The sequence below is a fragment of the Acinonyx jubatus genome, chromosome E2 (assembly GCF_027475565.1).
Source record: "Acinonyx jubatus isolate Ajub_Pintada_27869175 chromosome E2, VMU_Ajub_asm_v1.0, whole genome shotgun sequence".
Classification (NCBI taxonomy): domain Eukaryota; kingdom Metazoa; phylum Chordata; class Mammalia; order Carnivora; family Felidae; genus Acinonyx; species Acinonyx jubatus.
The window spans coordinates 26,595,277-26,620,564 of NC_069396.1; the positions used below are offsets into that span (position 1 = coordinate 26,595,277).

Sequence of the window (25,288 nt, forward strand, 5' to 3'; positions counted from 1 at the left end):
ACACAAGAATGTGGGTTGTATTATGTGTCCTGATGGCAAAGGGCCCGGCAGGATACATACCAAACTGTGGGAATGTGGAAGGAAAAGAAGGGCAACTTTCACTCCTTGCCCCTCGGATCTCTGCGTTTCTTGGGAAATGTTTAGTAACTCTATACTACTGAATGAGTTTCCTATTGCCGCTGCAACAAATCACCACAAATTTAGTGGCATAAAACAACACAGATTTATGCTCTTGTAGTTAAGAGCTCAGAAGCCCAACACGGGTCTCCTTGGACTAAAATCAAAGTGTTGACAGGGCTAGCTGAATTCCTCCTGGAGGTTCTAGATGAGATTTTGTTTCTTTGGCTTTTCCCAGCATCCAGAGGCTGCCCACAATCCTTGGCCCGTGGCCCCCTTCCTTCTTTCAGGCAATCACACTATTCTCCGCTTCCATCCCCACATGGACTTCCCAGACTCTCCTCCCTCTGTCTTCCTCTTATAAGGACCCTTACAACATTAAGCACACCTGGACGTAATCCAGGATAATCTCCTCATCTCAAAATCCTGCATTTAGTCACATCTGCAAAGTCTCTTTTCCCAAATAAGGTAACATATTCACATATTTACAGGCTACAGAGATTAGGAAGTAGATATCTTTGGGGAACAAGGTTGGGAAGGTGGTGTTATACTGTGTACTGCAATTATTTGTGTAACTTAAAAAAATACATACTAAAAATCTCATATAATAAAAATTTTCTCATCACTAAAAGTTCAGGATAATCATAATTTTTAGTGATGCCTAATGTTGAATTGTAGGGATACATTACAATTTATTTAACTGTTCCTGTAATTTGGGATATTTAGGTTGTTTTATTTTTCACGATTAAAGGTGATTTTCATGACAAACATCTTTGGGTCTTTTGGGAGGGGGTATATAGAATTAGAAAGGGATTGCAGAAATGGAGTTGGTGGTCAGAAAGGCCTTAGTTCAAATCCAGACTCTGCCTCAATTACCCACGTCTTTAGAGTCTTAGTTTCCTTAACTGCAAAAACAGGATCGTTACAACTCCAGTCTCAGGATTTTTTAACAGTTTTCTTGAGATACATTTCACTTACCATATGATTCACCCATTTAAAGTATAAATTGGGGGCGCCTGGGTGGCTCAGCTGGTTAAGTGTCCAACTGTGCTGTCAGCTCAGGCCTGGAGCCTGCTTCGGATTCTGTGTCTCCCTCTGTCTCTGCCCCCACCCCACTCACGCTCTGTCTCCCTCTTTTTGTCAAAAATACGTAAGCATTAAAAAAATTTTTTTAAGTATAAATTCAATGGGTTTTAGCCTCAGGGTTTTTGCAGGATTCAGTGATATTGAACACACAAATTGTCACCACTCTTAATAATTCTTTGCACATAATTTACATTATTTCCTTAAGCTAAGTTCTTAGAATCAGCCATATAAGATAAAATCCTATATGGGGGCACCTGGGTGGCTCATTCAGTTAAGCATCCAACTCTTGATTTCAGCTCAGGTCATGATCTCATGGTTTGTGGAATCAAGCCCTGCGTCGGGCACTAAGCATGGAGCCTGCTTGGGATTCTCTCTCTCCCTCTCTCTCTCTCTGCCCCTCCCCTGCTCAAATTCTCTGTCTCTCAAAATAAATAAACATTAAAAAATAAGCCTATTAATCTCTCAAATGTTTTAGAAATAGACTTTGTGAAGATAGAAGGTGTTCTGAGGTCTTTAAATTTTTGTGGGGTGTGTGTGTGTGTGTGTGTGTGTGTGTGTGTGTGTGTATAGAATTTGGAAGCATAAGAGTTGGTATGAAATTGTTGGGCTATGTGACCCAAGATGCTCTCTTTCATTCCCCCTTGTGTAACCCTGAATCGTACTCAACCCCAAACCCACACCCACAGGGTAACTAGGAGAAGACGATTCTGGTTCACTGTAACCTAACCCTGCAGAGCCATCCACCTGTACCTCTTAATATCTAAGGGAGACTCAATCCAGTGAGGACTGCATTGTACCAACCTCAATTGCCAATCTTAATTCACACCAAGGACACTGTATGGTGGGCTGGCAGGAAGTCTCCACTGATGCCATGGGGAGCCCAATCTACCCACCAAAAAATCATAAAAACATACTCTGTGTGGCCGTGGAAGTATAGGCTGCATGTTTCAGGGCTGAGTTAGTGAAGCGTCAGCCAAATCCAGGAGTGTGTTGCACCAGAGCGATGTGTGGGTGAACCCTCAGCATCCTGGCAGGTGTGAGAGCAGGTTACATGAGATGGGTGTGGGTTAGGTGATGAGGGATGAGAGGAAGGTGCAGGGAGGGTGTGTGGGGTCAGAGGTAGGAGGGGGTGGAGGCAAGGAATGGGGCCCCTGCAGGGGTTGGACCTAGTAGTCAGACCAGTGGTTTGGAACCATTTTTGGGTCACAGCCTCCTTTGAGAATCTGGTGGATGCTAAGGAAAGAATACACAAACATACACACATACACACAAACACACAGTGACCCACACATTTTGCCTAGCATGTCAGGGGTTCCTGGAACCCAGGAAGCTCGTCCAAGGGCTAAGGATTTTTTTCCCCATTTATTTATTATTATTATTATTATTTTTTTGAGAGAGAGAGAGAGAGAGAGCAGGGGAGAGATAGGAGAGAGAGAGAGAGAGAGACCCAGAATCCAAAGCAGGCTCCAGGCTCTGAGCTGTCAGCACAGAGCCCGACGCCAGTCTTGAGCTCACCAACTGTGAGATCATGACCTGAGCCAAAGTTGGATGCTTAACCAACTGAGCCATCCCGGTGCCCCTCCAAGGGCTCAGGATTAAAAACCTCTGGCCTAGACTGATTCACAGGGACTTGTCAGGAAAAAAATCAAAATGCCGTGTTAAGAGCTTGAGAACGTTTGTGTCTTCTTGTGTGAAAGACATTTAGAGAGGTTTGCAGGCTTTAGACTCAAACTCCAAAGTCCACTTACTCCATAAATGCTTTATGTATCTTCTTCCAGTTTTTGTTTTGAAAATTTTCAAATCCACAGAAAAGTTGCAAGCTCATGTGGTCTTCAACCATATTCTACAACTGTCAACATTTCTGCTTAATTGCTCCCCTCTCCCCATGAATGCTTGTGCTCTTGGGAACCCAGGTTTTTCTGGAGAACCATCTGAGAATAAGTTGCAGATGGTATGACACTTCATCCTTAAACATTTGGCATGTAACTCCTGAGATCAAGAGACTCTCTTGTATAACCACAATATAATCCTCACACTCATAAAATTTAACACTGATGCAGTACCATTATGTAACGTACATCCTATATTCAAATAGCCTCAGAAGTCCCATTCCTTAGGGTCCTTTTTGCTGTATTCTTTCTCCTTCCCTCCTCCCCTTCCCCTGCCTTCCCTCCTTTCCTTCCTACCTTTTTCATTTGGGATCAAACCCAGAATTACATACTTCATTTAGTTATATCTCTCAGGCTCCTGTAATCAAGAACTACTCCAGAGTTTTGTTTTGTATTGTCTTCTCTTGTGACACTCATATTTTTAAAGAGATCCAGGCTTAGCTGTTTCGCAAAATGTTCCCAGTTTGGATTTGTCTGATTGTGTCCTCATAATTAGATTCAAGTCAAGCATTTGGGGCAGATGCCATGTCCCTGCTTGGTGCCTCACATCACAGGGTCAGTCGGTCCCTTATTGATGATGTTAAATTTGACTGGTAGTTAAATCAGTGACCTCCACTTTGTAATTAGTAAGTGATCTGTGGGGTACCGCTATATCTGCTGAAAGCCTCTAAATGTGGCAAATGCTGGGTGAGCCAGTGGTGACCATAGAGACTTAGCCTTTGCTCTCATGCTGTTTTTACAGTGGAGGAGACAGAATTACAATTACAAAATATGCAGTTTTCTGAAGGATAGGGTGCTAAGATAGAGAAGTATCAACTCTACCATTTAAAGTGAAAGTGAACTCAAAGGGGCACCTGGCTGGCAGGCTCAATCCATAGAGCATGTGACTCTTCATCGAGGGGTTGTGAGTTCAAGCCCCCATTGGGCATAGAACTTACTTTTAAAAAAAAAAGAGTACAGATTTAAATTTAAAAATCCATTAAAAAATACAGATTTAAAAAAAAAACCCTGAACTTAAAGAGAGGTTGGGAAACATGACAGAGAACTTTGAGCTCACCCTGTCCCACATTTACAACTCGATATAATCCACATCCAAGTAAATAAAGTGAACTTAAAGGTGAGACCGGAGGAGGAGAAAGAAGGCAGACATGGGAAGGTGGGGGTGGAGGAGGTAGAGGCAGCCCCGGCCCAAGAGCGAAAGGAACCAAGACCCGGGTATGTGGTGGTATCAGGGAGGGAAAAGTGATAGGAGAAAGGCTCTAGGTCTGCTAATAATGATACTGAGCACTTAGTAACTGCTACACACTGTTCTAAGGGCTTTATATGGTTTACCTTGTCTAAGTCTGTCCATAGCCCTGTGAAGGCCATTATTGGTTTTATGCTGTAAAATCTGTATACAGCACAGAGAGATTAAGTTATTGGCCCCAGGTCGCCCAGTGTGTAGGAAGCACAGCCGGGATTCAACCTGGATGGATCCGCCTCTACAGTCAAGAAGGAGAAGCAGGGTCTTACCTAGAGAGCAATATGGAAAAGGATTGGAGTCCCAGCAACCTGGGCCCCGTGGGAAGTGCTGTTGATACAGAGTGTGGAAATGGGAAAGCAAGACAAAAGAAAGGCCCAGAAGATCAAAGAGAGAAGTGTGTTAAGGACTAAAAGGCAACATAATAAAATAGGACACACTTTGGTTGGCCACCTCACCCTCAATCCATGCCCAGCCCCTGGCCTGTCCCTTCAGGCAGGACTCACTATTCTTCTGCTCTCTGTCCTCCCCAAAACAGGACATTTACATTGTCTCAAAGTATTTCCCCACAAACTGCTTATTAATTATAAAGGGAAAAACAGGAACTTTGCAGCAAGGAACCTGGCCCACTCCAGCCTAACCAAGTGACAGAAGTGAGCATTCAGAGGGTTTTTAGGGAAGACTCTGGAAGGGAATTTGGGAGAAAGTGTAAAAGAAGGGTTTTGTCAGGAAGGCCCTGGTTGAACAGAGAAGGGGAAATCTTGAGGCTGAGGAATACATGGGTGATAGAGCAGGGTCCACTGGAGAAACAGGGGATGTCTCTGGGAGGGAGGGAGAAACGTTGAGGTGGGGGGATGTTCTCCTTGTTAAGAGTGATTTGATGGGGACGGTTTGGTTAACAGGAGGGTCAGAACGGGGCGGATAAACTCTGGATGACTAGAAGGGGGAGAGCTAGGGGTAGGGGGTCTCCAGGACAGTCCTGAAAGGGCACACGAGGGGCAAGGCCCGAAGGCAGCGGTCGGTGGGTGGGGGAGACCTGGCGGCCAGCGTACCACACCACACCTAGGACTGGCAGCTTTGGGAGCGGGTTCGGGGCGGCGGGCAGGCGGGCAAGGGCGGGGGCGGCGGGCGGGCAGGGGCGGGGCTGGGGGAGGGATCGGCACCGCCCGGCCGGTCCCCCCGCGCTGCAGGGGGCGCTGTGAGGCTGGGCGGCCCCGGGCCGGGCGGCGGCCGCTCCTAGTGAGCGCGGCCCCTTTTCCGGGTTTCCTCCTCCTCCTCCTCCTCCTTCTCCTCCTCCTCCTCCTCCTTCTTCGCCGCCGCCGCCGCCGCTGCCCCTTTCCCGGCCGGCGGCCGCCGCTGCTGGTGCCGCCGCTGCCGCCGCCGCCGCCGCTTCGGGGCCGCGAGCCGAGCGGAGGCCGCCGCGGAGCGCGAGCGCCGCCCGCCCCGCCGCCTCGCCGGCCGCTCCAGGGCCCGGCCGGCTCGGCCGGAGCCCCCCGTGCCCCCAGCCCGCCCGCCCCCGCGGGCCTGGCGTGGCCTCCGGCAGCCGCTCTCTTCCTCCTCCTCCGGCGCCCCGCGGCCAGCCGCCTCCTCCGCCCGCCGCCCCGCGCCCCCCGCCGCGCCGCCGCCGCCCTCTGCGCCCCGCGGCGCCCCCCGGTCCCGCCCGCCATGCCCGGCCCGGCCGCGGGCAGCAGGGCCCGGGTCTACGCCGAGGTGAACAGCCTGAGGAGCCGCGAGTACTGGGACTATGAGGCTCACGTCCCGAGCTGGGGGTAAAGCCGCTGCCGCCGCCCCCCATCCTCGCCCGTCCGCCCCCCCGCCCCCCGGCGCAAACCGCACTCGCCCCCCACCCCGCGGTCTGCCTCCCCCGCCGCCCAGCCGCTGGCCGGCGCTTTCTTGGGGCCTGGGGTGGTAGACAGACCCCCCCCCCCCAACCCCCCAGCCGCACACATCCCCGGATCCCTCTCCCCCCTTCTCCCCCCCCCCCTTGCGCACCCCACTCTCCCCCTTACCCCAAGAAATGCTTTCTTACTGAGAAGTGTAGGGTCCAGGGACCGGAGCCTGGTGGTAATGAGGGAACAGCCCTTCCTCCTTACACTTTTGGGTTTCTATTTGGGGTGGGCAGTCAGCAGCTGTCCTCTGGAGCTATTAAAATTCTCTGCCTTTTTAGTTTTTTGAAATGAGGCTGGGTGGGAGGAAACCTTTTAAAGACATCCACATTCTCAAACCAGGCGCTGGCTACCTTTGGGATGTGAAGTATAATGCAGTTGCTGTGGAGCCCCAGGCAGACGGGCACCCTCAGCCTCCAGGATAGATCCTTTGCTCACCCTTCTAGATTGGCCCAGAGCCGTGCCTTCCTACCTTGGCTCCCCAAGTTGTGACGGACCAATTAGGTTAGGAGCAGTGCACAGTGAGAGGAGCCAAGTTTATGTTGTGACTTTCATTTAGGGAATGAGTTGTGTCCTGATGTATGGATGCTTCCAATGCTTGATTAATGGAAACGGCTGGATGGGGGTGTAGAGTGGGCATAGGCTTGGTTAATCCCAAGTCTTGGCATTTATGTGTCACTCTTGCCTTTCACAGTAATCAAGATGATTACCAACTGGTTCGAAAACTTGGTCGGGGCAAGTATAGTGAAGTATTTGAGGCCATTAACATCACCAACAATGAGAGAGTGGTTGTAAAAATTCTCAAGGTGAGTGTCTTTTGAGTGACATTAAAATTTTTCCTCACTGGTTAGGATATAAACTCCCCCACATTCTAGAATGAGCAGTGCAAACTCTGGTTTTACATCTGTTCTGTCTGATGTCCCTTCCCTACTCACTCTCCCACCCATTTTCCTGTGAACTTTGAAGAAAGTATGTGGACCTGTTTCAAACCCAAGGATGATAGTTCAGGAACATCTTTGTTCCAAAATGTCATTTTGGGCTCCCAAAGTGAGAATTCCAAAGGGGCTCCACTTGAAATAGGTATTCAGAAGAAAGAAAAGCTTTTTCGTAAAGAATCCATTGATCCAAGGGTTCCTTGAGCAGTGAGTTTGTTACCCTTGATGCTCGGATTACTCCACAAAGAAAGTTGGGAAAAATTAGAGCAGCTCCAAAGATGAGTTTGAAGCTGATGTCTTTTGGCAATGCACATTTGTCAGGTGGGGTGGATACAGTGAGTCAGTAGTGCCTGGAAGGTTCATTGTTGCTTATCAAATAGTAAAGGTGAAATTGGGAGCAGTAAAAGAGTGCATGCTAAAATTATAGTTGGAACAAAACAATCTTAGTGTCTGGTTTAGTAGCCTAAGTTGGATAAAGACCTTTTGTCGTCTCTTGGGTGAAGACATGATTTTAATGAGCATGAGGAGTGGCTAGATTCTTTTTCAGATAACTGGTTAGATAGTTTTAATAATGTTTTATAGAGTGTAGTAAAAAAGCCTTAGATTCTGTAGAGGGTCCTCATCATTGCCAGATCATTTAATGTGTTGCACGTCATTTAGCAAAAGACTGAAAAGAATGATTAATACAAGCACTTTTGCATGTACAAGATTTCCAATGTGGCCATTTTGCAGCTGTGAATAAGGACATGGGATTGAAAAGCTGTTTTTGTGTCTTAAGGCCAGAGTTAGGGCAGCTGTGTCCCTGTTTAGCATGAGGGGTCAGACTTACATGGTCTGAAAATCCCTTTTCAGGAAAGTGATCAGCTCTGTTTCTCAGTACCATCTGAGCCTAATGATGAAGAGGCAGAGTTGTAGTAGAGAGAAATAGGGAAAGTTATCTGTGCCATCAGAAACGCTATGGGTGAGAAGTGAGGAATTGATACTGAAGATGTGGAGTTTGACTCCCCTCTTCCCCAAATATGAATTGGACCTGAAAAGCCACGTGGTCTTTCTTATTATTTTTTTTTCCTTCCTTTACAAGCATAAATATTTAAAGAAATGTTCCCTTCAAAGAAGTTGCCTGGGAGGCCATACACTTTTTTCCTTTATGCATAAGCATAAATGTTTTTAATATAAGCTGCTTAAAGTCTTTCCGGGAAGTAAGCAAGGAATTAGGAATATTCCTCTGCTGTGCCTTTGGAAGAATGAACTGACTCCAGAACAGTTTCAGAAAAATAATAACTTTTGTGCGATAGTATTTTTAGAATAAGTGTGTAACTTCCTGTGGTGTCTTTTTCGAAGGAATGGCCTTTAGGTAAATATAAAAGTGGCAGTGCGTTCATGCGAGAGAGAATCACATTACTCTTGAGTCGTCCTTCTACAGAACTTCATAGCATCGGTTGCTGGAGAGTTTTTCCTCTAAAGATTCACAGGATATGTTTAGGGAACCCAATATGTAAGGTGAAGGTTATTTTTACAGACAAGAAAACTTGCCTGCTACCACGATGTTGAAATGACCCTTAGCCAGAACTCTTTCCTATTTTTCTCCTCATTTTAGTGTTGGTTGGTAAGATCTTAATGTTGAGCACAGAATAAGTTCCAGTGTTTGGGAATAAGATTTGGGAGTCTCCTTTGATGCTCTAGCTAATGAAGTATTTCTTGTATCTTTTCCATACAAGTTCTTTTCAGGGTGCAGCCTGAACTACCTCTTTCCCACTGGTGCCTACGACACCCAGTTCTTTCTTTTTTTTCAAAGCCCTGTGGCGTTTCTATCCAGATTTTGTTTTATCTGAAGGATGGGGTAAGAAACTACTAATTGTACTGTGGTTTTCTTGTTTTCACAGGCCGAATTAAAGTAGATTAAAAGTATTGTGTTTTAAAAAGAACAAGGTCTTTATCCAAAGTGGTGCACCCCTATTCAGATAAGTTATGACTGATAATCTGCTGTTACGGTGTTTGGTCATCGGAAATTAGGTTCTGGACAGAGTGCCAGCTGCTCATAATTTGGAGGAATCTAGAAAAGCTTGCGCTTCATGAAAGGCCTACTCTATTTCAGCTGCAGGAAGGAACTTATAAGTGTACACGCAGTGACTGAGATACAGGGTACTTTCCCTGAGGACGGGGCTGTCTTCCTTTTTGGTTGATAACATTTTCCTTCAGTTCTGTCCAACATATGAGAATGGTCAGATGAACGACCACAGAGGAATTCTACCGTTCAATTTGCATTGGTAGGTTCTTTCGTAGTTTTTGATCAAAACATATTGGAGCTCTTAAGAGGTTTTAGGAATTTAGAAGTTGGTGAGCAAAATTTTACGGTCTATCTTGAAGTGAAATTCTGAGGTTGAAATCTTAAAACGCTCCAATCAACAGGCGGGTAAATCTTTTTTGACAGAAATTGTTTTGAGGGGAAGGGAGGAGGGTGGATGGAAGAGTTAACATAGAAGGGTAAGAAAGCCACTTCAGTGCTGACAGTTTCATCTTCTGATTCTGAGAAACCCATTTCTCCGTTCATTTGTAGGACCTCTTAGGAAGGTATACACAGAAATAAAAGCATTTGGCCCTTTTGAACAGCTTGTAGCATTTTGTGAGCACCACCTGTGTATGGATTTCAGCCCTTCTTGGGATCCTTCAAAATAAAACTATTTCGTAAATAGAAGTTAAGAGCAATACCAGTTGTAAACAAACGCGGCGTTTTGAACTCATGCTGTACTCGGTTGGAAATTCTTGTATAAGAGAGTAAGTTGGCAGTTTCTTGATGGTCTTAGTTACGAAGAGGGGCAAATCCATTTTTTCCCCAGAGGTTAATCCTCAAGATTAAAACAATGATGGTAACGCAAATTTATCTTTGAAGTGTTCTTAGCGTATTTGTAGACGTTGTGAAACTTGTGTGCTGTGAGGAGGTAGTGTTAAAGCAAGGATGGGAGGGCTGTCCCTGACACATCTTGTTGGTTACTTCATTACGAGCGGGTGACTGTGTGGGTTACATGGAAGTGCTGTCTGCTCCATGCTGGTGCCCGGCTTTCTCTTTTGTTTCTGCTTTCTCTGCTGGTAGGTTTCACCCTCCATGTCCTTTGTTAAGCAAATGTACCAAGACATCATCTTCCTGAAGCAGGACATTGGTATTAGTTTATCTAAGGTTGCTGTGATTTTGAGTCCCACCAATGTCATGGTGTAAAAGTAGTTAAAACAATATTATTAAAATGGTACTAAACCCCAGAAATAATATACATTTTAAAAATGATGTGAACTAATCTGTACTGTTCCTAACGAGGTTGTAGGGTCAGGGATTGAATTTGCAGTGAAACAGAATCATGAAATGTGGGAGCAGAGAAACCTTAGAACCCAAACCCTTTTGAGAGAGAAACTGAGACCCGGAGAGAGCATGAAGTTTGCTCAGGGTCACAGCGTGGAGCACTAGGGTCCTCTGTTCCTGTCATGGAGTCTTGTAGATGTGAGGAGCAGTTAGTACAGTGGCTAATTACTTCTTGATGTGTTGAACTGTCCTGGAAGGATGGATGGACACTCACTAAAAGTCAGGTGTGGTTTCTAATGATTTGGGGGAGTTATTCCTCTGGAAGGAAATGCTAGACTTTGATGGGTTGCTGGATGGAGTGTGGAATAGCCCAGAGAGCTTTGGGACCCGGACAGGGGTTCCCTGGTTTGTAACTGCAGCTGGGTGTTTGATGCGTAACTGAAATGTTACTTTGCTCTCTTGGTTGGAAGCCACAATAATCAGTGTTTTTACACATTTTTAACCCCTACAGTTCCAGGTCTCATCATGACGACTTGCCAGGTTAGGGGGCCACCAGCTTTATCCCTCTAATACATTGGGGTTTATTGGAGGGTGAGCCGTGTGTAAAAAGAATATCTTGTTATAGAGTACCCATTTGCATGTGTAGAGCGTGGCTCTGGATAGTTTCTAGAGCCTGATTTTAGGATCTGCCACCTTATGATCAGGGTGGTATAGTGTTAAGTGCTGCGTAAATGAAGGTCAGAAGACTTGGATTCTAGAACCAGCTTCTTCGTTTATACCCGCTTGACTCTGTTTTCTTATCTATAAGATGGATATACCTTTCTTGTATAAATCACAGTGTTCTTGGGAGAATTAAATGAGGTATGGATAGGTGGGTAGGTAGACAGCAGTGGTTTAGTAATCTGCAAAGTGCTTCTTTCCTGAAAGTGGCCCTGGGAGTAGACTACCTGCATTCAGATAGTTCCCGACACTCAGATGCTCTGTGACCTTGAGCAGTTATTCAGACTCTGCCTCAGTGTCTTCATGTAAAATTGCACCAGTAGTTCTCATCTCAGAATACTACTAAAAGTGGATTAAATGTGCTTAAAACAGTGCCTGGCACTTAGCAATAAAGTATAGGTCCAATAATAATATTTCACGTGGGCCGCATGAATGATTTCGAAGGGCAAAATCAGAAGTAGGAAGGACTATACCAGTCTCTTGGTGAGATTCAAAAGGCCTGCTGTATGCCTTGCTTTTTTAAATCGACAAAAACAAAAATCCTGAGAATAAACAGTCTTGGGGAATCGATAATGTAATTGGAAAGGTGGGACTTGAAAGATGAAAGGAAGAATTGCTGTGAAGAAACAACGTTGCTCAGATGCTGTTTATATTTGGGTCAATTGCAGTGGATTTGAGAGATGCTCCCAAGGTAGTAAAATAAATGCTGTCATCTGGGCTGCACTTTCTTCCTTACCCTGTCCTGCATCCCTGGCAACCGTTGTTCATTGTGATTGTTTATTGAGGGTGGTGAAATTAATAGCTAAGTTGTGGCTGTGGCACTGGAATAAAAGTAATTCCAGATTTGAAAGTGCTGAGCTATCTTTTCACCTGTCTTGAATTTATTAATTCAGTTGTGCCTAGAAAGAAATTAAAATGGGACTTTGCCTGTTGACATTTGCTGGGATTTTTCGAGGTCCTAATTCTTAGGCCCTTTGTATGTGTTATTTTGCAAATTGAATCACTGTCAGGTGCTAGTAGTTGAAATCATGCTCAGATCTGACTTTTTAAAAATCAGCTTTGCTAAATAGGATAGATTACTGACTTTATTAACTTTTGACTTTCCAAGCGGCTCATCACTAAATTTGTCTTTTAAGTTTCTCAAGTTGGTCAATAGAGAGAAGTATCTTACTCTTGGATCACATTGAACAAGGTTTTCATGAATAGCCGGCACTCTCCACCATATGGTCAGAAATCTTGGGGAAAGTTTCTTCTATCCTCTCTTTCTCTGTTTTTTCCCTCTTTCCTTCCCTTTCCTTCCTTTCCTGAGCTCATGCACAGAAAAATTTCAAATTCAGTTTTTTTCCTTTTACACATTCTTTATAGGCGTGTGCCAAAATTCATTTATTGTTGAAACTTGATTTAATACTTTAATTGCTTTTTCTTTTTTTTTTTTTCCTTTACCTTTTTGCCATTTTTATCTACTAGACTTTAAGTAAAAAAAATTGGTGTGGGGATCAGGAAACAGCTATAATCTGATTCATTTTGAATCTTTGAAACAGATATTCTCTGACTTGGAATAAATGAACCTTAGGTGGGAGACACTTTGTCTAGCAGGATGAAATGATGAGACTGTTATGGAAGTGTATGTATTTTCTCCGCTTCATGTAACTGTGGGTGGATGAGTACAAACACTGGACTGCATGGTCAGAGCGTTCTAATTTCTGTAAAATCCATGATCTATTTTCCATAGGATGCCAACGGTCTTCCTTTATAAATTCTAACTTTCTCTCCCTAATTCTGTTTATAGAATTAAAATGATCACTTTCATTCCCTGGGAGCTTGTTGGTTTTTTTAGCTTCTGGAGCATCTCCCAGGTTCAGAAGAGTAAGCTTGAGGCTAAAGAGAGTTACCTAGAGCCTGGTTCCTGTAGAGAATAGATGTCTGCACTTTGGAGGGGAGTGTCCTGAGCTGTCGGTCACTTTCCTTTCTTATAATCTCTTCGTCTTTTGTCAGGATATGAGGACTTTAGGTGCTGTGTGAGTCCATTGTGCCACTTCAGAATTGCCCTGCTGTCCCGTCTCTAGGTGAGGAAGTTGTCGGACAGGTGACAGTTGGGCAGCAAAATATGCTTCAGGGCCCCTAGGTGGCTCAGTCAGTTGAGTGTCCAACTCTTGATTTCAGCTCAGGTCATGATCCCAGGGTTGTGGGCCCCTCGTCCAGCTCTGTGCTGAGAGCATGGACCCTGCTTAGGAGTCTCTCTTTCCCTCCCTCTGGCCCTCCCCCCTCCCAAAATAAAATTAAAATAATTTTTAAAAAATGCTTCACTTGCTCTGTAAGTTACCTTAGGACATAATGAAAAGATCCCTTGGTCTCAGCTGCATTGTCCAGGAAGTGTGCCTGCTTGACCTGTTGCTGAATAATAGAGCAAGGCAAGGCTTTATATGGGGCATTGTCATGAGGCAACTTATTTAATGGGTTCCTCCTGTACAAATTCACTGTTAGGCAGAGAGGAAGGTTTCTGGTGTATCCAGATTTCTGGCTGTGGGGTATTTTTTCCTCTGTTACCAGCCACAGATCTGTAACTGCTTTCCAGGAGTGGGTGACAACTCTAGAATTTTCTTACGTTGAATGTAATGGTAGCATTGGCTGAATTTATAAATATAATTGCTAGCTTTTATTTTTCTTTTAACTTTTTGACAATTTTAGACTTAAAAGTTGCAAGAATTCCCATGTATCTTTCACTCAGATTTCTTAAATGTTAATATTTGCTTTTGCTTTTTTTTTACATATGTAAATATATGTGTATACGTATGTATATACACACATGATTATGTGCTTGAGAGTAAATTGCAGTGATGCTTATTTTATTACGCATTTCCTAAAGACAGGGACAATTCTTAAATAACCCACAGTGCTATGATCAAAAAATCAGAAATTCACATTGATACAGTGCTGTTAGCTAACTTACAGCCTCTGTTCTTATTTGCCAGTTGTCCATATCATGTTCTTTATAGTAAAAGAAAATCCCAGGTCATGTGTTACATTCGGTTGTCATATCTTTTAAATCTGGAACAGTTGTTCAGTCTGTTTCATGACGTTGACAGTTTTGCAACTTACTTATTTTGTAGTGTGTCCTTCTCTGGCTATTCTTTGATCAAGTTGTACTTCATGTTTGAGTGCTTTATTTTCCCAAAGTATTGAGCTCCCTAATGAAAAAGGGAATGAATAAGATCCCTTAGTGGAAGTAGGAGAGACACAGTGGCCAGTTCTACTCCACTGGGAACCCTAACAAAGTGGAGCGGACGTGATTGTGGCAGCTGGCTTGGAAGAATACTGCTAGATTCCAGTCTCTCCGTCAAGCACCCTGTTAGAGGTGATGCAGGTGCTCTGTGTTTCATAATCTCCTGCTGTTTTGTTATGTGTTCAAAGCTGTAGCTTAGTGACCGACAAAAGATGACAGCTTCTCTGGCATATGTATTATCTCTCCCCGCCCCCACCACCCCATACACGCAGGCATTTAAAATCTTATTTCATCGCAAACCCATTCGACTCTGCCTTTGCTTTCATAGTAGTGTCTCCGTGATAGAATACTCCTTTTCCTTAGTTCCCTTTCACTCATAGCCACATTTGAGAAATGAGAGCGTGGTGGCCAGGAGTGAGGCCTGCAGAGTCACTGTCTAGATCTGAGTCCCGCCCCTACTCTTCCCTGTTAGCTGTGGGACCTTGGACAAATGGCTCAGCCAGGCTGAGTCCACAACATACGCATTTTGTGACTTATTACTAACTAAAAGCGTGAAAACAGTAAGTCTCCCATTTATTGAGTACTTACTACGTGCCAGTCAGTGTTCTAAGTACTTTATAAAACATAATTGGTTGTGATGTGTCAGTTTTTCCAGAACTACTTTGATTCTTCAAATTCTTTAAGACAAGAAATAACACATGTAATGCTAGTGTTTCTAATTGAGATCTTTAATTTTTCTGTCCAGCAGATGGAAAGGTTAGCAGGTAGAAGTTTCCAATCAGTACCATATCAGAGATCAGTGTTCTCCTTTGCTGATCCGTCATCTTTTTTTTAGGAATGGGATCTGTTGGGTAGTTTTACTGGCTTTGTGCTGATTTCAGATTTTAGATGTTGAGGAAATGGGAGTGGCAACAGGAAATGGGAGCCAGCAGCTGGGAAACAAGTTTGTAACTTGATGTCAGTGACCTGGTCTTCACTCGTGGAAGACAAAATTACACGGAACTCATTGGTAGAGCAGGTGTCTCACCATTTTGTTTCAGTTTTTCCATTTGTGAGTGCATGATATACAGCTGTTCAGAACTATAATGTGTTCCATTTGGCAGTTATCTAGAAAGCATTTTATTTTTAAAGTATGACATGGGTGTTCAAAATTTGTAAGTACCCTAAATGTAGCTGCTTAAAGATCTGACACATATGCCATATGAGTCTGTATTTAACTTAGTCTTAAATGTTCTTAAGGGCAGGCCCCATTTTATCTTGATATTTATTTCTTTTCTAATTTAGACACTCATTTACATAACACCATGGTGTGCAAGATAGTGCAGCATCCACTTGATTAGCTGACATTGCTTTAAAATTTTATTTATTAGCTTCAAAAGGAATCTCACTTCCGATTACTCTTGTGTATTTAAGCCAGTGAAGAAAAAGAAGATAAAACGAGAGGTTAAGATTCTGGAGAATCTTCGTGGTGGAACAAATATCATTAAGCTGATTGACACTGTGAAGGACCCTGTGGTAGGTGCCTGATGGTGGGGGGAGAAGGAGAAAGGGTGTGTGTGTGTGTGTGTGTGTGTGTGTGTCACACAGAACATCAAAATAATGAGAAACGTCATTACATAGTGGGAATGATCATGTTTTTCTTTACTACTGAATAATTTTGAAAACGAGAAAAAATCATGATGGTCCAGTGATAAAGTAGCCACCACCACTTTTAGGGAACCTAAAAGTGTGTATAGAAAAATCCCTGGCCCAGGTTTATTACCTCCTCCTGATTCAGCCCACAGATGTTCGCTGAATGTCTTCTTTAAGTGCCTACTTTTCTTCTGATTTTGAAAGCTTATTACCACCAATTAGCATTGTTGTACTTCACAATGTCAGCGTGACATTTGAAAATCTGGGTTTGGAGAAGGAAATACCGAATGTCTCCATGTGGACACAGCCCCGCAGCCCCTTTGAGGAAGGCACCTTGCTGCTTCTCATACTAATCTTTAATTCAGCATCCGCCACTGGGGCTCATATTGTACATGCTGATACAACTAAACTGTTTCTGTTAAACATACTTACTTTGTAGCCATTTTAGATGTACTGGTGTTTAATTTTGTTTTCACTTCTTGAGAAGTAACTTAACCCTAAGTGTTTATGATTAGCTAGAGTTTTTATGTTCCACTTCCCGCCCCATTTCTGTTCTTCACCTGTTGTGCCTCACCTGTTTTCCTGTCCTCCCAGGATAGCCTTCTGTTTGAGAGGTAGGTCTTTGCTTCCGTCTGATGAAGACCTAAAGAAACAATGTGCTGGGGCGCCTGGGTGGCTCAGTTGGTTAAGCAGCTGCCTTCGGCTCAGGTCAGGTCATGGTCTCATAGTTCATGAGTTCAAGCCCCATGTCAGGCGCTCTGCTGTCTGCGCAGAGCCTGCCTCAGATCCTGTGCCCCTCCCCTGCTCTCTCGCTCTCTGTCTCAAAAATAAATAAATAAGTAAACTTAAGAAAGAAAGGAAGGAAGGAAGGAAGGAAGGATGTGCTAACGTGCGTTGAGTGCTTGCTGTGTGCAGACACCATTCTGTACAAAGCCATTCAATCCTCACAAGTTGAAGCACATGCCATCACGGGCCACAGTGTTACTTGCACAGATAAGAAAACCAAAGGCTACAGGGGTTCAGGGATTTGCTCAAGATTCCCCAGTGTTATTAAACTGAAGAATAAGGAAAATTTTTCTTCTTGGACCCTCAAAAGACTGAGAAGAATGGTTGTCTGCTAGAATCTAATTGGCATTAAAAGTATATCCCAGGGGTGCCTGGGTGGCTCAGTCGGTTGAGTGTCTGCCTTTGGCTCAGGTCATGATCTCACGGCTCGTGGGTTTGAGCCCCGCGTCGGGCTCTGTGCTGACAGCTCGGAGCCTGGAGCCTGCTTCGGATTCTGTGTCTTCCTCTCTCTCTGACCCTCCCCCACTTGTGCTCTGTCTCTTTCTGTCTATCAAAAATAAATTAAAAAAAAAGTATATCCCAGCCTGATCAGCTCAGATTGATTTTATAATGACTCACTCTGAAATCCATAGTCTTTGAAAACGGCCTGCAGTGTGAGCCAGTATGTATTACTGTTACACCAGGAGCATCTTCATTTTGCTTCTTCTTTTTTTTTTTTTTTTTAAAGTTAGTGATATTTATCTTACTGTTTTTGTAATTTGTTGTCTGAGGCATGTGTGTGTTTTATATAATATGTAACACAAATCAAGGTGGATGAAAATCAACAGGGAGCCCTCCTCCCCAGACCTGTAGGGAAATGGACTTGCTCCCAGGCAGTAAAGAGATCTGGTGGTCTTGATGAAACCCTGTCATCCTTGGGCTATTGAGGAAACCTTTGCCTACGGCTGCGGGGCTGCTTGTTCTGACAAAGACTTGTGTGCATGTACTGTGGCCTGTCTCCTAGGTAACTTCCACCTGCTTCCTTGAGCAAAACTTCCTGGCCATAGAGATTTCCAAGGTGACTTTCTTCCTGTAACCCTTTAAGCCTCTGCTTTTCTCCCAGTTTGAAAGCTTATTACTGCTAGTTAGCATTATTTTACCGTAAGTAAACCTGACGTTTGAGAAATCTATTTACACAAGGAAATATTGGATATTATGTACTCATTGCATTAACGATTATAGTGCTTTAGAAATACTTGGTTATGCATGAATTTTGGGGGGAACATATCTACTTTGTACAGTCAGACATTCTCCAGTGGTCTCTAGCCAAGGCAGTAATTTCACATTATGGCTTGCTGATAATCATAGATAGTTCCCTTTTGGATCCTGAAAAGGCCTATGATAGATTCCCAAGATGTATGATAATTCTGTAAAATGCATCTGGGTTGCTAAACCAAGATGAAAACATGTCACTCCTTTTGTGGTTGGCAGACTGGAACACTGCAGAGTGTAAATCTTCACATGATGTGCCAGGCCCACTGACACGTTGGTCAGAGGATTTAAAAAAAAAAAAAAAGCAACTTACGAAAAATGTCAACCATTTACAAAAGTAGAATGAATAATATAATGGACCGCCCTGCGCACATCACTCAACTTTAGCAGTGCCTTAGCTTGTGGCCAACTTTGCTTCATCTGCCTGCCACCCACTTTCCCACCACCCACCGTCCCCACTTATTTTGAAGCAAATTCCAGACACACAGTCTCAAGAGGATACTTTCTTAAAAGGCTCTCCCTGATGAGTAAATCCCTCTTTCATTTAAGTGGGATTTGGGGATGGATGGGTATGACAGAAGCAAAGTACGTTTATTGTTTGAATACTTATAAGGCATTACTATTCTCTCTTGCAGTCAAAGACGCCGGCTTTGGTATTTGAATATATCAATAATACAGATTTTAAGGTGCGTATATGCTTTTTCTTTCTGGCATGGGGGTGAGGGGGGGTGGGGAGGTGGCGATAAATACTGTTGATACTTCAGAACACGAGGGGTTCAGGAAAAGTCATGGTGAGATTGGGAATTAACAAATTGGATTCCTTATAGCAGGAGTACAGGATGCAGAAAGTGGGTGGGGTTCTTGCATTTGGTGAAATTACTCATCACCCTTTGCCTTGCTTACTCTGAGAGTAGCTGCTAGTCTAAGCTAATGCCTCATCTATAATACTCCTGTTTTAGACAACTTAGTTTTGGGTAGATACTTGATTTGCATAGGAATCTTCCGTTGCTGATAAGTCATAAACAGATATAGGGCTTACATAAAAAGAAGCAACACATGGGATTCAAGCTGTCAGAGTGTGTGTGTTCATGTACACTGTATACAAAGCAAATGACACAAAAAAGCTAGTTAAGAGACACTGTGCTTTAGAGAAACCTTATCTTGGGTTATTTACATTTCTTGTATTTATAATGCAAATTAATTTAGACTTGAAGTGTAATTCCAAAAGCATGGTTTTAAGCTGGTTTTTCATGAGTTTGTTTTTGTTATTATTCAAACACTGAAGCCTTAACTTCTGCCAAGGTTTTTGGGGCCAAACATTCTGGTCACGGTAGAACATAATATGAAAACCAATATAAAAACAAAATAGTGGCATTGATTTTGAGAGGTGTTTGGAGAACTTTTAGGTGATTTATAATTCACTGTCAGTGAATGAAAGGGTTGTGGTTTTATTGTGATGGAAGTTAGGGGCAAAACCAAATCAGCAGTTGAAAGATGCTGGTATTAGGAGTGAAGCTTGTGGGTGAAAATAAAAGAGCTTCATCTCACATTTAATTTTTCTTAGGTAATCACTCTAAAACAACTTTCAGGGTTAATTTGTGGAAAATAAGTAAAAGTGGCTATTACAACTGATAAAACAATAAGCAAGTTTTATATACAGTGTAGCTTTTCCATATGTAACAAGTTCCCTTGTTAATGTGACTCTTCAATTTTTTTTTTTTTTAATTCTTTAATTTAGAAAGAGCCTCTAATGTGACTCCCTAAGGGTGAAATCAATAGTGAACTCATAAAAATAGGATGTATGGGGCACCTGGGTGGCTCAGTCAGTTAAGCATCCAACTCTTGATCTCAGCTCAGGTCTGGATCTCAGGGTCATGAGTTCAAGCCCCACATTGGGCTCTTACTGGGTGGGAAGACTACTTTTTTAAAAAAAGGAGGGCTACATTTTCCATTAGCATAGCAGTGCTTAGCTGCTAAAGTAGTACTCTGCTGATCCATAAAGCCAATCACACTTTTGCCATTGAATGACCCAAGTTTATCAAGGTGTACGTATATGAGTGGGAATGTGTATGCATTTCTTAATGAAACCAAACATTTTCCTAAATACAAAAGTTTGAAAACTGGTCTTAATGAAACTTCATAGCAAAATGCCTAAGTTAAATGCTTCCGCTTCCTTAATAAGTTTTTACCAATTGTCTAGCCATACATATAAAAATTTCACTTCATCATTTTGTGTTTCTTGAATTGATGCCTGCTCTGTTGATTTAACAGCAGAAATTTTTAACTCCCTGGAGAAATCTTATTTTGTTTACATCTCAACTCTCAAAGAGATGTTTTAATGGCACACATTCTCTAGGAGCTTCCTTTAAAGAGATCGTGGAAGATTAATGTTATTTGAGGCTTGCATATCTGAAAACATTTCTGTTTTATGTTTCCAATTAATGTACTTGCCATGGCATAGAATTCTGGGTTGTAATTAATAATTTTCTGAGTTTTGAAGAGCTTTTTCCCTTATCAGCCCTGAAGCCATTCTGGTTTCACCTTATGTGATCTGGTTTTGGTTTTGGTTTTTCCTTTGGAAAGCTTTTAGGGTTTTCTCTTCAGCCGCAGTCTGTGAAATTTCACAAAGATGTTCCTTCGAATGGGTCACTTTTATCTTTTGTTCTGTGCACTTGCTGGGCTTTTTCAATCTAGAAACTCATGTCCTTTCATTTTAGAACAATATTTTTAACATTCTTTGATTTTCTTTTCTTTGTTCTCACTTTCTAGAACTCATTCGAACGTTAGACTTTATTTCTTAGCTCTGTTCTATTCTCTGAACTTTTAAAAGTAGTATCCTGTTCTTTTATGTAATATCTTCTATTTTCTCACTGAGAATATGTGGGCTTTCTCCCCCCCCCCTCCGCATGATGTTTTCTTCTTCATACTCTTTCTCAGTTTTTCTTTCAGATTCCTTTTTTTGTGCATTCTTGTTTTTTGTCTGTTATAGTTGTCTGAAATGGCACGGACTTTGTCTACTCCTGTTTTAGAGGACTGAAATTACTGATGACGGCTTGTCAACTCCTGTCTTGAGGTGGCGAACCTGGCCACAGGCATCTCAGCCTCCAATGGAGGAGAGCTCTGGGAAAGTTCTGTGGACTTTCACGTAATTCCCTCATTTTTGGTGTGGTGTTTTAAACTTGTTTTCCTGTTTTCAGCTGAATCTGTTTACTCTCTTTCCTTGGTACCTGGGGTCACTGATTCCTGAGCCTTTCTGTAATTTCTTTCATGTGAGGTGGTTTGTTTCCGGATCCCCTCCACTTTGGGCAGAAGTTCAGCTTCTTTGGTCTGCTGAGTCAGTTGGACATTTTTTTTCTAGCTTCGAAATGTTGTCATCTCTTCCATTCTCTTAGTTGTGAGTGAATCCCCCCTCCCCCACCAAAAGCCCCATTCCTTTTACTGTTAATTTAGAGGAGCTTCAGGAAGAAGTATAGGGAGGATGTATTTGGTCTGCCATGTTAAACTGGAGGTCCAGTGAATGTTCAAGCCCTGCCGTTTTAGTCTACTTAGAAGATCACCAAGCAGCAGGTAGCAGAGGTGTATTTCGGAAGAACAGATCATGATGGGACAGTCATTGTCTTTTCCGGGTGGTAGGACAGACCACAGATAGAGAAATCAGTTAGTTTAATGTCCTTTTTATTTTGTCATGTATCTGTCTTAATTATAAAAGCTTGTTTTTATTTTTTTCATTTTACTGTTAAGTGTATTAATAACTGGACTTAAGGTATCACCCAGGGGAGTTGGTCCCTGGTTTAGCATCCCAGGTGAATCAACAGGGATACAACCTGCAGCCTGTTCTTTTCAGTATTTTTTGTTAACACAATTGATAATAAACTTTTATCTATAATTTCCTTTTATTGCAAACTCTGATTTTGGCTTCAGGATTATATTGACTTCATAAAATAAGTTGGGTAGTGTTTCCTTTCTAGTCTCTGAAAGTTTATATGAAATAAGGGTTATCTAAGTAGATGTCTTTTTTGGGAGGGAAGGGAAGACTTTGAACTACACTTTGCCTTTTTACTTATTTATTTTTAAAGTTTATTTATTTTAAGAGCACAAGTTGGGGAGGGGCAGAGAGAGAGAAGAGTTGGACTCTCAAATGACTGAGCTACCCAGGCACCCCAATAATATTTATTATAAAAGTTGACCACTTTCAATTTTATTTACATAAAGTTAATAGAATTTTCCTAGGGCTTAAAGACTGTAATGTGTTTGTAATTATGTTTTCCTTTACATTTTAGACATTATTTTTGCTTTTTCTCTTTTTTTAAAAAAGTATCAGTGTTGCTACAGAGGTCTTATTAATATTTTCATGGAACTGGCTTTTGGTTTTGCTCAAATGTTTTTGTTTTTTCTATTTCATTGTTTCTGCTCCTCAGTTCGTTCTTTCTTCTTCCCTTCTTTGTTGCTTTTCTTTCTTGGGTTTTTACGGTTTTCCCCCTAACTTCTTGAGTTGAAGTCCGCTCATTTCATTTGTTTCTTTCTTGATTTGTGGTGACTGGGCTTTACGTGTGTGCCGCCCCAGGCACCACCTTAGCCGTGATCATGGAGCTCATTTCCATGTAGTTTTCAGATTAGAAGTACAAAGTACTTGTGGATTTGGGTTTTTCTCCCCAAACTTTGTACTTGGAAAAATTTTAAACCTACTAAAAATCGGAAGGAGTGGTCAATTAATACCCTCATGTTATTCCTCTAGATTCACTGGTTGTTAATATTTGCCACATTTGTGGGCGTCTGAGCGCCTGTCAGTTGAGCTTCGGACTCTGATTATGGCTTAGGTCTTGATCCCAGGTTCGTGGGATCGAGCCCAGTGTTCAGCCCTGTGCTGAACATGGAGCCTGCTTAAGATTCTCTTTCTCCCTCTGCCTCTTTCCACTGCTGGAGTGCTCCTTTCTCTAAACAAACAAAAACCACCTGGGGGGGGGGGGACACTTAAAAAAACTAAAACTATTTGCCACATTTGATGTTTTCTCCCCCCCCCCCCCCCCCCCGGGCCCTTTATCTCTTTTTACTGAAATCCTCTTAAAGTAAATTGCAGGCATCATGATACTTCACTTCTAGATATGCTAGCACTGGAACTAGGCAGGACCTTTTTCCTACATGACAGTACTGTTAGTACAGTTAAGAAATTTAATATCTATGCAATAATGCCACCTAACACACAGTACAGAGTCCCTATTGAGAAGTTTCCCAGTAATTAATTATCCTAAGAATGTCCTTCATAGCTGTATGTTTGTGAATAATATGATGGAGGAACCACTTGTTTTTTTCAAAAAAATTATTCTTTTATTGTTGATTTATAATTTGGCTATCTTTAGGTCCAGAGGAACATGACCTACATAATGTTGGTTTTTGGAATTTGTTGATGATTGCTTTGTGACACTAGTACATGGCCATTTTTTTATATCAAGTTTGTTAATTTAGTTCAGATCTTCTATCGTCTTACTCATTTTCCCCTTGATACTTCGTTTTATGAAAGAGCTGGTTTGGTTGATTTCTCCTTGAAATCCTCAGTTATGCTTCATATGTGTCAAAGTGATAATAAAAGATACATAGTGACACTTAAGAAAAAAGAATTTCCAAACAAAGGAATAGGAAAGGCCAGTTTCTAAAAGTGGAATGAACAGTTACAGAACACTCCCAAACTCACCATTTTCTCCAGAAAGTTAAAGTACCATTTGTATAAGAAAAAGTTTCTGTTGAGACCTGCTTCTCAGCTTTCTATGCCTTTGGAAGAGTATAAATAAAAACGAATAAAAGGGCACCTGGGTGGCTCTTAATCAGTTGATTAAGCATCTGATTCTTGATTTCAGCCCAGGTCATGATCTCATGGTTCATGATTTCGAGCCCCACATCAGGCTCTGCACTCAGCACAGAGCCTCCTTGGAAATCTGTCTCTTTCTCTCTCTCTGCCCTTCCCCTATTGGCGCTCTCTCAAAATAGAATAAAAATAAACTTTAAAAAAACGAGTATGCATTTTAAGCAAAATCTATCATTTGGACATTTTAAAGATTGATAAGGCCCCCTGAATAGGCTGCCTTTTTTTTTTTTTTTAATTTACATCCAAGTTAATTAGCATTGCAACAATGATTTCAGGGGTAGATTCCTTAATGCCCCTTACCCATTTAGCCCATCCCCCCTCCCACAATCCCTCCAGTAACCCTCTGTTTGTTCTCCATATTTAAGAGTCTCTTATGTTTTGGCCCCCTCCCTCTTAAAGTCCTCATATGAGTGAAGTCATATTTGTCTTTCTCTGACTAATTTCGCTTACCATAATACCCTCTAGTTCCATCCACGTAGTTGCAAATGGCAAGATTTCATTCTTTTTGGTTAATAGACTGCATTTGAAAAGGAAGCAGACCCATTTTGCTCTGTAGAGAATTTCTAAGTCACTCCCATAGAGATGGGCCTTCACTAGCTGATATCTTGAGGCCTTGTTAATGCTGTTAGAGTTTGATACAGAGATCTTCTTTATAAGACATTTTCAGGTCATTAGTCATAACTTTGATTTGCTTGATCAATGATTTGTCCTGCTTCCTTAAATTTCTGAAAATATTAACCTTGGTTTTTATTCTGGATCTTGGGGTTACACATTGATGCCAAAACAGGTGACAACTGCATTAAGCACCTTTCACTTTATATCCCACTCCCCCTGCTTTTTCTTCTCCCTACATGGGGACCCCTGGGATTTCTGGATACAGACCAAGTGAGGTGTGTATGTGAGGGAATCTGCCAGCTGTGTGTGCAGCGTGAGTTTGCTGTGTTGCTGATTCCCACCTGTGACTAGGAACCTTCCTAAAGTGGGTAGTCATCCTAAATGACAGTCACTGGGGATGGGGAACCTGGTCATGATGCACCTGAGCTATACCCGCAGTCCAAGGACCTGTGGGTATATAGCAAAAGTGAGGCCCACGTGGCCATTCCTTTCTGGGCGGTTGTTCTAAACCCAAGGAGATTTGGAGTCTGTTAATCAAATTGACTTTTTTTTTTTTTTCCATTGTCCTCCTCAGACCTTCGCAGGTTAATGAAAAGTCCTAGGAAATTTCCACCTTTAGCCCTTTGGGTAGTCCTCAGATAGCCCTGATTTCTAAGAAAATACCTGTGTTTGAAGCTTTGGAACCAATGTAGGATTGGTGAATAGTCTTCCTCAGCATCTTTGTAATCTTCTGAGAAGCATAGGCCTGCTTTGTTT

General features: G+C 42.5%; 1 protein-coding gene across 4 annotated transcripts in view; it reads left to right on the top strand.

The window, feature by feature from the left end:
• Positions 1–5,941: 5,941 nt before the first annotated feature.
• The window catches only part of CSNK2A2 (casein kinase 2 alpha 2), a 42,049-nt gene continuing 22,702 nt past the window's right edge, over positions 5,942–25,288 (top strand). For 3 of the 4 annotated variants that reach the window (XR_008293836.1, XM_053211178.1, XM_053211179.1), the window contains exons 1-4: positions 5,942–6,101; positions 6,913–7,024; positions 15,802–15,903; positions 18,693–18,743. Coding sequence is in view for 3 of the 4 variants with exons in the window: in XM_053211178.1 (XP_053067153.1) it covers positions 5,998–6,101; positions 6,913–7,024; positions 15,802–15,903; positions 18,693–18,743 (369 nt within the window). In the remaining variant the exon portion in view is untranslated. The remainder of the gene's footprint in view (positions 6,102–6,912; positions 7,025–15,801; positions 15,904–18,692; positions 18,744–25,288) is intronic. The other variant, XM_053211180.1, reaches the window with a different exon arrangement.